The sequence below is a fragment of the Pangasianodon hypophthalmus genome, chromosome 9 (genome assembly GCF_027358585.1).
Source record: "Pangasianodon hypophthalmus isolate fPanHyp1 chromosome 9, fPanHyp1.pri, whole genome shotgun sequence".
NCBI lineage: Eukaryota > Metazoa > Chordata > Actinopteri > Siluriformes > Pangasiidae > Pangasianodon > Pangasianodon hypophthalmus.
The window spans coordinates 28022075-28034804 of NC_069718.1; the positions used below are offsets into that span (position 1 = coordinate 28022075).

Sequence of the window (12730 nt, forward strand, 5' to 3'; positions counted from 1 at the left end):
GAATCCGGGCCTTGAGCCCACAGACATGCTCAAAAGGAGCGTCTCGTGTCTGTAAAGGGAATGTCAATGTTTTACAAACACACAGTACTTTTACTAACCTCCTCACACTGATGGCTGTTTGGCTGTATGTTTTTTTTTTTTTTTTTAAATACACACCTTGCATATCGGAATAAGATTTCTACTACTATTACTACTACTGGAAAAACAACTACTACTACTAACAGTAATAATAATGTTTGTGTGTATAGAGAGGGTGAGGAAGAAGAAGACGCTAGCAGGTAGAAAGCTGTGGCGTTCTGTTTCTTTTTGAATGTGCTCTATTGTGTGACCGTTGGTCTTAGCCCCGCCTCCTCGCCTGTTCTCAACAAGGTCCTGTAGAAGGAGCATCTCGTGTAAAAAAAAAAAACAAACAAACAAACAAAAAAGCTTCTGACTTGATATCCAGAGATTATTTATGGAGCGTTATGGAACATTATGGCTTTCCAAAAGACTTTATTAAAATGCTAAAAGCTTGATGTAAAAATGAGCAGTTCAGATGAATGTAAACGGTTATTTAACGGATCCCTTTGAGATAAACAGAGGAGTTCAACAAGGCTGGCCTTTGAGCGCTGCACTCTATATTATAGCCATTAGGCCACTTTTCCACTAAATAAAAGAAGATCCAAGAATACAGGGCGTTAAAACTTCAACAGGGAAAAAAAGAAAAAGTCACTGCATATGCCGACGATATTCCGCTCTTTATAAAGAGTCCAAAAGAACTAGACGGAATAAATGAACTGTTTAAATGAGATGAAGAGTCAGGAGCCAAATGACACCAAAATAAACCGGAGGCAGTATGGATAGGAAACAGATTTCTCCCAACTTTAACCATCCAGATAAAAGCCCAAATCTAATGACTAGGACTGACCATATCGGCTACTAAATGTGTCGAAGGAAACTGGCAGAAACAACAACAAGAGATTAAGACAGAAATCCATCATTGGAAAGCTGCGAATTAGAAAACTAGGATTCAAATAAGCAAGACCTTCATATGATGGAAACTGATGTTTTTAAGACTCGCAGTTAGATGTGAGGTGAAATGGAGCTGTTTTGGACCAAAGAAAAACTGTGCTGTTGATGATTGTGATGAGGATGAGACAATAGACCATTTATTGCTCCATTGCTCACACTCAGCTGAGATATGGCAAGAAACCCAAACATCTAGGGCTGAATATCAACACACATGAAAAGACAATAATGTATGGAATATTTGAGATAGCCAAAAATATAAAAGATTTTTATTGGCTTATAATGTGTATTGTTAAGTATAAAATGTGGAAAACAAGGAGCACAATGATCAGTAAGCAATGCCATCTCCCAGCTGAGACGCTTTTTAAACTAATCTTAAATGAACTAAAAAGACAAAGGACAATGGAGCGAAGATCTAAAAATAAATCTCCATGGTCTTTATTAAAAATATGATCTCTGTATATATTTAAGGGAAATAACTATGTAGATATAATCATAGGATTTGACTATGTTGTAAATAGTTATTTTTGTATATTTAAAAGTTTGTAATGTTGAAGAATTACTGTAACAAATTGTGAAATATTTAAACTGTGTAAATGTTCAAGAGTTATTGTAACAATTGCGAATGTTGAAGATTTATTGTAACAAATTGTGAATTATTCAATAAAGTTTGATTTAAAAACGCAGAACCGGCATTTTAATTTTATTTATTCATTCATTCATTCACTTGTTTATTTCATTATATAGCGTTTTTAACAATGGACTTTTTATCACAAACCAGTTGTTACAGATATCCGGATATAAAAAGTAAATATAAACCTTTTTTTAACATTTCCATGTCAAGTGCTGAGAGGCATGAAGATGTGTTCTTAATAATAATAATAATAATAATAATAATAGTAATAAGAGTAAAAAGTAGAGAAGAGGTGTGTGTTGGAGTTGTTATGGCAGAATAATCCAGTGCACAGTAATAAGACAATAATTCTGTCTCCTCCTCCATCTACTCCAACTCCTTTGCCTACACCGGTGTGCATCTCCACCCCTGCAGCTTTGCCCCCTCCTTCACCTGAGCATGATCCACCATCTGTCACAGTAACAGGGATGAGGCTGCAGTTACAATGACTGTGCCGTGGGAAGGCAGCTGGCCCAGATGGTGTTTGTCCTAGACTGCTTAAGGACTGTGCTGCTCAACTGTGTGAGCCTCTGCAGAGCATCTACAACCTGAGTCTAAAATTGGGGAGGGTCCCGGATCTGTGGAAAACATCTTGTATAGTTCCAGTACCTAAAGTAAAGTGTCCAGCTGAACTAAATGACTATAGGCCGGTGGCTCTCACATCCCACATTATGAAGGTTCTGGAGAGGATGATTCTGCGCCTACTAAGACTCGAGGTTAAACACACAATGGATCCCCTGCAGTTTGCTTACAGAGAGCACATTGGTGTGGATGATGCTGTCCTCTACATGTGTCACCGTGTTTTGTCTCATCTGGAAGAACCCGCAAGTTACGTGAGGATTATGTTCTTTGATTTTTCGAGCGCATTCAATACCATTCAACCAATCATCCTAAGAGACAAACTGAAAGGGTTGGGGGTTGACCTCTCATTGGTGTCCTGGATCACTGATTACCTGACAGAAAGGCCCCAGTTTGTCAGGCTGGGGAACTGCATCTCTGCTAGAGTTCTAAGCAGCACAGGGGCTCCACAGGGGACTGTTTTGGCTCCATTCCTGTTCACACTGTACACAGCAGACTTCACCTACAATTCTGTGTGTTGCCACATTCAGAAGTATTCTGATGATACTGCGATTGTTGCATGTATCAGGAATGGACAGGAAGAGGAGTACAGAGCCCTGATAAAATCCTTCAGTGACTGGAGTCACAAAAACTGCCTCCTAGTAAACACCTCTAAAACCAAGGAGATGGTAGTGGATTTTCGAAGGGCTAAACCCCCTCATTATCCAGTCAGCATCTATGGGGCGGAGATTGAAGTGGTGCCAGTCTACAGATATCTAGGTGTGCACCTGGACAATAAGTTGGACTGGTCACTTCACACAGATGTACAATATAAAAAAGGGCAGAGACGGCTTTTCCTCCTAAGACGGCTTAGGTCCTTGGACATCTGCAGGAAGATGCTACATATGTTTTACCAAACTACAGTAGCAAGTGTGCTGTTTTATGCTGCAGTCTGCTGGGAGGCATAAAGCAGAAGGATGCAAGGCGGATGGACAAACTGGTGCAAAAAGCTTCTTCAGTGACTGGAATGAGGTCTGAATCACTGCAGGCCATGGTGGAGAGACGCACACAGAAAAAGCTAGAGGCCATTCTGGAATATCCTGACCATCCCCTACACAACACCCTGATGGACCAGAGGAGCAGCTGCAGGGGACGACTCACCTCAGTGCGCTGCAGGACTGAACGATACAGGAGATCCTTCAACCCCACTGCCATCAGGCTCTACAACACCTTAGCCAATGGCGGATGACTAATCACTACTCTCATTGCTTTACTACTTCACTACTTTACTACTCTCACTACTTTACTACTCTCACTAATTTCTACTACTCTCATTACTTTTTTACTACTCTTACTACTTTCTTTCTTACTTATCTACAAGACTACCTGAATTTCCCTTCGGGTATTAATTAAGTTTATCTTATCTTATCTTATCATATATACACGCCACTTTATTAGGAACACCCCTTACTCATACATACACACCACTTTATTAGGAACACCTCTTACTCATACATACACACCACTTTATTAGGAACACCCCTTACTCATACACACACTCCACTTTATTAGGAACACCCCTTATTCATACACACACTCCACTTTATTAGGAACACCCCTTACTCATACACCACTTTATTAGAAACACCCCTTACTTGTACATAAAAAGCCATTATTGACATGGGAGACAGGTTCAGTAGGATACACTCCACAGTTTTACTGGAATTAACATTTACACTACACTCACTGGCCACTTTATTAGGAACATTTATATCCAGATAAATATAAAGAGAGATGTCGATTCAGCGTCTATTTTTAGTTTCATAGGTCGGTATCAGTCATCAGTTAATTTTAGACTATTGTCACAGATAAACGATGGGGAAAGTCAGGTGTTGTGTGTAAATCCGACTGCCCGGCTGGATCCTACACCCCTTCACGTGCACGCGCACAGTACCGTCGTGTTTCCTGTAGATGGCAGTAAAAACACAGAAAGTTCACTCAAAGGCTTCATTTTTCATCCAAACGTTCAGTTAGATGGAGAACTTGTGCGTTTTCCTGTAGATGGCAGTAAAGACTCTGAAATTTAATTCAATGCTTTTCAAACCTCATCTCACACTATATTGCCAAACGTCCTTATGGCAACAGCTCCATCTGTGACGAGCGAGCTAATGCACAGTTCAGGAGCTTGGCTAAGCAGCTCTGTCTTAGCTTTTAAAAAGAGAAGTTAACAGCCTCATGTGGGGAAAATGGAGAGAGAGAGAGAGAGAGAGAGAGAGAGAGTGACTTTGTCCTTTGCACTTCACTGAAATTAAATTTTAAAAATGGATATTGAGGTGGACCTGTTGATGTAATTTATATCAACCTTATATCCTGAACTTATATATTTCTGTAAAGCTGCTTTGTGACAATGTCCATTGTTAAAAGTGCTATACAGATCAAACTGAACTGAATTGAATATAATTTCAGTTTTTGTTTTCTGTTTTGACATACACAGTTGCAGACTCTTTTCTTTTTCACTTGGTTTATTTAAAAAAAAAATGTTTCAGATATACAGAGATATGAGGTAAATATCTTGGCTTACGCAATAAAAATCTGTCTAGGGGATATTATTTCCAACACTACCCCAGTAAAGGCACATTTCCCTTTCATTACATTATTCACTGTATATAATCCCAGGTCTCAGATTTTCACTTGGTTGTGTCAGATTTATTTTTCTTATTTGGAAATTTAAGAACAAAACTATGTTACTTTTAACTTGAGAATACAAATCTTTTAGAATTTCCACAGGAAAACACACAACGTTAAAGATGATAAATAAATGTAGATTTATTATTCTCAGGAACTCTTTTGGTATGTCTTTTCCTTTTCTCTGTGTTTCTCTTTGGTTTGTCAAGTGAGTGAACAAATAAGTCAGTTCACACAGTCTCAACAGTATTAATCACAATAAACATCATAATCAAAAATAAAAATAAATAAGTAAACCCAATGTCAATGTAATACTCTGGTTTTACTCGGATTTTACCTCAATATTACCCAGCTGGGATTTGAAGTACACCATTGGCGCATTAGTTGGAGCTCTTTCGATGGGAAAAACTGTACTCACGAATGCAGAAGTAACTAGATTTCACTTGTGGAATATTAAACGCTGACCCTCAATGCCCGATGAGATGAAAAGCACAGCCTCCGTGACGCCTCCCGCCTGGAACAGGTCAGATGAATCCGCCTCCCAACCTTGACTCTACTATCTCTGAGTCTTGTAAAAGACAGTTATCACACAGGTGACACAACTCCAAACTACACACATCACCGTGATACTTTACAACGAATTAATAAAATAAACATGGGTATCGTCTTCCGAATTTCAAACTAATAATATGACTTATAACTTATCACTGAACTTGAGAAAAATAAACACAGAAATATTCTTCCGGATGATTTTTCACCCTTAATCTAATAACAAAACAATGAGGGAAAGAAAAGTCATTACGAACCGTAAAAGAGACTTTCTCACGTAGAGTATCCTCGTGCTGGGTTTCTTCCGCAGCGGACTCACACGAGGCTGGGGTGCGTGCGGCCTCCTTATAACTCTCACACAGCGCTCTCTCGTGCGGCGAGCTGTGAACTGATGCGTGATACATTCACACTGAAATAACTCACGAAAAACTTTCTCCACAGAGCCTGCCACTCAAAACATCCGTGAACGTGACGGCTGCGAGCTTTCATCGCAGTGAAAAGTCGCTCTTTCCACCCCAAACTTCTCTGTCAACCCCCCCCCAAAAAACTGACATTCTCAGAAAATACAACAAAATTGAAGTCCTTGTATGACTTTTCTTTCACACATACACATGTGAAACTGTTTTAGAAATGCCTTAAATGAACATATATGAAACCGAAGTCCATTTAATTTGCACATATATGAACGAAAAGAAACAGAAAAAAAAAAAATCAACGATCTCATAAAGTGTAATGTTTTAAACAAATACTAGGAATGAAATTCTCTTTTGTCTTTCTTTTAAACACAATGCCAAATTCAGAAATCCAGCCATTTGTTCAGGGCTCTACACTAACTTTAAGAAGGCACTACACAGAGCAGCACATTAAGACTAATACAGTTAATTAAAACGCAGCCCTTGCTCTAGTAGTAACAATAGATTCCCCTATAGGCTCCAACCTTATGATGGGGAATAAGAAGTGGTAATGTGGCTGTGTAGATGTGGAATTAACATTGTGCCAAAAAAAAATAAGTAAAGGGATTATTATTAATAAACTGAGAAAGAAACTCACCTGTTCACTGCTCATTGTTGACGTCTCTATCCCTGGTGTGGATTTCTGACAAAATCAAGCCAAGAAAATCTCAAAAAAAAAAACAAAAAAAAAAACGTGCCATCTCTCAGAGAGGTATACGTTTGTATTCATTTGATTTTGTATTTGTTCAAAGTTTTTGTAGAATGGATTGTATTATGTGTGAAATATGATGTAGGCTCACATTTTTTATACACTGCTCAAAAAAATTAAAGGAACACTTTTTAATCAGAGTATAGCATCAAGTCATTTAAACTCCTGTTTAAATGATCTGGTCAGTTAAGTAGCAGAGGGGGTTGTCAATCAGTTTCAGCTGCTTTGGTGTTAAAGAAACTATTCTTTATTGTTGCCCAACAGGTGCACTAGTTGGGCAACAATGAGACAACCCCCAAAACAGGAATGGTTTTACAGATGGAGGCCACTGACATTTTTTTCCCTACTCGTCTTTTCTGACTGTTTTTCACTAGTGTTGCATTTGGCTAGGGTCAGTGTCACTACTGGTAGCATGAGGCGACCCTACAGAGGTTGCACAGGCAGTCCAACTCCTCCAGGATGGCACATCAATACGTGCCATTGCCAGAAGGTTTGCTGTGCCTCCCAGCACAGTCTCAAGAGCATGGAGGAGATTCCAGGAGACAAGTAGTTACTCTAGGAGAGCTGGACTGGGCCGTAGAAGGTCCTTAACCCATCAGCACGACCGGTATCTGCTCCTTTGTGCAAAGAGGAACAGGATGAGCACTGCCAGAGCCCTACAAAATGACCTCCAGTAGGCCACTGGTGTGAATGTCTCTTACCAAACAATCAGAAACAGACTTCATGAGGGTGGCCTGAGGGCCTGACATCCTCTAGTGGGCCCTGTGCTCACTGCCCAGCACCGTGGAGCTCGATTGGCATTTGCCATTGAACACCAGTATTGGCAGGTCCGCCACTGGCGCCCTGTGCTTTTCACAGATGAGAGCAGGTTCACCCTGAGCACATGTGACAGACGTGAAAGGGTCTGGAGAAGCCGTGGAGAACGTTATGCTGCCTGTAACATCGTTCAGCATGACCAGTTTGGTGGTGGGTGAGTGATGGTCTGGGGAGGCATATCCATGGAGGGACGCACAGATCTCTACAGGCTAGACAATGGCACCCTGACTGCCATTCGGTATCGGGATGAAATCCTTGGACCCATTGTCAGACCCTACGCTGATACAGTGGGTCCTGGGTTCCTCCTGGTGCACGACAATGCCCGGCCTCATGTGGCGAGAGTACGCAGGCAGTTCCTGGAGGATGAAGGAATTGATACCATTGAATGGCCCCAACACTCACCTGACCTAAATCCAATAGAACACCTGTGCGACATTATGTTTCGGTCCATCCGACGCCGCCAGGTTGCCCCTCAGACTATCCAGGAGCTCAGTGATGCGCTGGTTCAGATCTGGGAGGAAATACCCCAGGACACCATCCGTCGTCTCATTAGGAGCATGCCTCGACATTGTCAGGCATGCATACAAGCACGTGGGGGCCATACAAACTTACAAATTTCAGCAAAATGGACTAGCCTGCTGCCTCATTTTTTCACTTTGATTTTCAGGGTGTCTTTGAATTCAGCCCTCTGTAGGTTGTTAATTTTCATTTCCATCAAACGATGTGGCATGATATTTTTCCCCATTGAGATCTGATGTGTTTTCAAAGTGTTCCTTTAATTTTTTTGAGCAGTATATTTGTGAAACACGGTACATTTATTTGTTATGCCTCTGCATTTTCTCTCAAATTGCCCTTTGTATTTGGAAATCGCTTTCTGTTTGAGAGTAGAGTTTTCCTTTGCAAAGCAGATTGTGTTTGTTTAACACAGATTTGTTTGTTAGTTTTGGCACAAATTTATCTCCATACATGTCCCGCAGCTGTACTCACCCTAATCCCTACTCCCTACACTGGAGAATCATGTGCCCTAAATAGTGCAATAACAGCGAGTACACTAGAGCAGAGAGATGTTCACTCTGAACTGCTGAGACTCTCACTGTCACCATGGTTACGAGAAGATTCCTCATGAACAGTCAGAAAGTCCAGCTCAGAGTTCACGAGTCGTGACACAACATTGAAGTTTCTCAGTGTGGTGGAACACGTGTTAGTCCTGGTAGTGGTCCATGCTAAGAGTAATTACAGTACAGTCCTCACACACCTGAACTGTTGTGTTTCAGTCACAGTCACTGTTTATTTTGTACTACACATAGTGTAAATGACATACACACAACACGTATACAAAACTGTATTAAATGACAGAAATATATATAGTGCATGTAGCTAAAGGTTTTTAGTTACAGTTTTTTAGTTAAAAAATCTAAATATCTTAATATTAATATATATTAATATTTTTAATAAAAAAAAGGATTAAATCAATATCACAACTGTGAATCAATCATCTGTGGAGAAACAAATGTTTCACAGTCATGTTACAACAAACTGAAAGAATCAAACAAATGTTAGATAAAAATAAGGAGCTAAAAATAAGCTATAAACAGCTACAACACATGGATGTGTATTTGTGTAATCAGTGTGACGATGTGATGATATCTCTGTGTTGTGTGTAGACGCTGAAGGATTTGACTTTGGATTGTAAAATATGTTATTAAAGCCTGAAGTAACTTGTAGCTGAGTGGATAAAAGGATGTGATCAGTCCCGGTTATTGTTATGGAACTTCTACATCTGAATATGAATGATTCAGCTCCCAAACTGCTGGAAATGTGGGACGGGTTCTAACGCTTCACCAAAACTGCTTTATCCTGGAAAAGAGGTTTGAGGTGAGACTCCTGACATACACCAGTCCTGGTGAGTTTATCATTCTTAATGCTGAAAGACAGAGAAGAGCATCAGTGTAAACAAACATCAACACAAACACACACACACAAAATGACAATATTATATAGTACACAGTGAATATTATTCATTATACAATACAGTACAGTAAAGAGTCAGTAAGTCAGTAACTCACTGTAGTGTCTCCAGTTTACAGTGTGGATCCTTCAGTAGATCAGAGAGCAGCTTCACTCCTGATTCTCCTGGATTATTACCATACAGATTCAGTTCTCTCAGGTGTGATGAGGAGTTTGACCTCAGAGCTGAAGCCAGAGCAGCACAACCTTCATCTGTAATACTGCAACACCACATCCTGCAAGAAAGAAAACCTTCTCACACTTAACACATTCAGTTTTAGCATTGAAAACATGAACTACACAAAATCTTTATATACAGTACATTTACTCTCCATCTCACACACACAACAATGAAAATATATCATTGCAATTACAATAACCACAGATGGAAACTGGATGTTGCTGCATTTATTAAAACTCTGCTATGTGTGTGTGTGTGTGTGTGTGTGTGTGTGTGTGTACCTCAGTTTCTCCAGTGTACAGTGTGGATTCTCCAGTCCAGCAGAGAGCAGCTTCACTCCTGAATCCTGCAGTTTATTGTAATTCAGGTCCAGTTCTCTCAGACTGGAGTTTGAGCTGAGAACTAAGGACAGAACTCTACAGCTTCCCTCTGTCAGATTACACTCACGCAGACTGGAAGAGAAATGATGAAATATCAGAACACTGATCTCAAACACAGCCATAGTACAGCTAAAGTTTAACATGTAACAGAAATGTTTCTCTCACACACACAAATCAGAGGACAGGACACCACATCAGCACATTTACAGGAGCAGGGACGTCTTTCTGCACTCCACAATCTCTCAGCTACAATTTATTATAAGACCATTAGGTCATGTACATAACACACACACGTGAGAGTGAGCAGCCTACAAACAATACACTCTGATCTGTGTTCAAGTTTCTACAACCAACACTGCAGATTTTATTACAGAAAATAAAGATTTATAGAACTCTACACTACCAGTTAATAACATGCCAGTACTAGGCGTACTTTACAGTGATGTCAGTAAGCCAATTTCTCTGATGTTATCTGTCCTCATGGAGCTGTTACCATTTTATAGACATGCTTCTATTGTCCTGTGGGAGCAAAAATATTCCAGAAAATGTTTTTAAGGAAAATGAATGCAATGAGTATTGAGCTACACACTCTTGAAATAAATGTATTTAGTTCTAAAGTGAGAAGTCATGCAGATTTTTCAGCAATAACACAAAGTTATATGTTGAATTTCACAGAGATGGTAAAATAGTTGGTGTGCATTGTTCTAAATTTCACTGTAAATTTTAAATAGAAATATAAATGGAAAAATGTAAATATAAAATGTAAATGTTAAATATAAATATTAAATATAAATATTAAATATAAATATTATAAAAAAGAATAATTTTATTAATCTAAATATTTTAAACATAAATACTAAATGTAACTGTTACATATAAATTTTAAATATGAATCACGTATCTTGAATGTAATTTTAAATGTAGAACTGAAATGTTTTGTTCGTATGCTAATTGCTCCGCCCTCTCAGAGTGTGAGTCATGGGGAAAGACGCCACTGGTAGGGCTGCCAGATTTACACCATACTGTGCCTGTTTTGGAACAAAGTTGAGATGAGAAAAACAAGTCAGCTGGTGGGATTTTGGGGCTGATTTATATAGTCTTCAGTTGCCAAGATCTTGTTTTAACCCAAAAAAAAAAAATGGAATTAAATCAAACCAATTTCTACAAACATATGCTCTGGCAAAGAGGAGATGTAAATGCAGACAGTGTAGACCTAGCTACAATGTACAGAACCATTTCTATATTCTCCAGATCACAACTTATTTTTCTCGTGATGCTGAAATACATGATTAGGCATATATGCTGTACAGCACGGATAAGTGCATCTGTTTTTATTTTATTCAGCGACTGATACAAGTGGAAACAGCCGGCACAGTGGTAGAGCTGCTGTCTCACAGCTCAGGTGACTGTGTGGAGTTTCATTTTATTTTTCCCTAAATATCCCCTTGCTGATCAATAAAAAAATATTTATCTATCTATTTAACTCGCTGTATATTTTCAGTGCTAGCCAATCTTTATATACAGTACATTTACTCTCCATCTCACACACACAATAATGAAATTATATCAGATCACTACAATTACAGTTACCACAGATGAAAACTGGATGGTGCTGCATTTATTAAAACTCTGCAGTGTGTGTGTGTGTGTGTGTGTGTATATACACCTCAGTATCTCCAGTGTACAGTGTGGATTCTCCAGTCCAGCAGAGAGCAGCTTCACTCCTGAATCCTGCAGTTTATTGTTACTCAGGTCCAGTTCTCTCAGACTGGAGGAGTTTGAGCTGAGAACTGAGGACAGAACTCTACAGCTTTCCTCTGTCAGATTACACCCACGCAGTCTGGAAGAGAAATTATGAAATATCAGAGCACTGATCTCAAACACACAAATACAGCCATAACACAGCTAAAGTTTAACATGTAACAGAAATGTCAGTGTGTTTCTCGCACACACAGAAATCAGAGGACAGGACACCACATCAGCACATTTACAGGCCAAAAATTTAGGGTGTGGTCAATAAGCCAATTTCTCTGATGTTATCTGTCCTCATGGAGCCGGTACCATGTCCAGCTTTATAACAGATTCTGATAGCGTGTGCAGTGAACTTTTCTGATCTTTCTGGAATGTAACAAACACAAATGCTAAAGTAAATCTGATCAAATATTATTAGGTGGCTGATGTTGTTAACGGTAAATAACAGTTTCTTGATTAGGGAAAAACTTTGTTGTTTTGAAACACAGTTAGATTTTTTACTCAGTCACATTAGAAAGAAGATAGAAAACTTTCAAGAAAGTTCCACAGGACATCTGGTTCAGGAATAAGTTGAATAAAATTAATAAATAAAATATAATAATAAATAAAATAAATGAGTAAGTAAGTAGGTAAATAAATAAATAAATGTGTTATAATTTGTGTATGAAATGTTTTCTTTTTGCATCAGCCTGATGTTTTCACTGTTTTTCAGGGCATAGTGATAGGGTTCACATGAAAAACCCTCTGGTACAGACCATGCCCACTTCCTGTTTAAACCCGAATATGAAAACAGTTATGAATATTTTGAGCACTAAACAGATACAGATATTAGCATTGTGTTACACCTCTAGCAGAGACACAAGATCTAAACAGCTATAATTACAATTCATAAGTACAGTTTTTGTTTATACATGATATAGAATTAATCTAGAAAGTAAATCTGATTCTCACAAACACATC

The 12730-nt window shown here is 39.0% G+C and overlaps 1 protein-coding gene across 1 annotated transcript; it reads right to left on the reverse strand.

Moving 5' to 3' along the window:
• Nucleotides 1–8919: 8919 nt before the first annotated feature.
• Nucleotides 8920–11899, reverse strand: LOC113523754 (ribonuclease inhibitor-like; the record flags this gene model as incomplete). The annotated part of the gene is made up of 4 exons (XM_053236579.1): nucleotides 8920–9374; nucleotides 9517–9693; nucleotides 9920–10090; nucleotides 11685–11899. Coding segments are annotated over 4 exons (657 nt in total), but the record flags the coding sequence as incomplete, so codon positions are not given.
• Nucleotides 11900–12730: the final 831 nt, after the last annotated feature.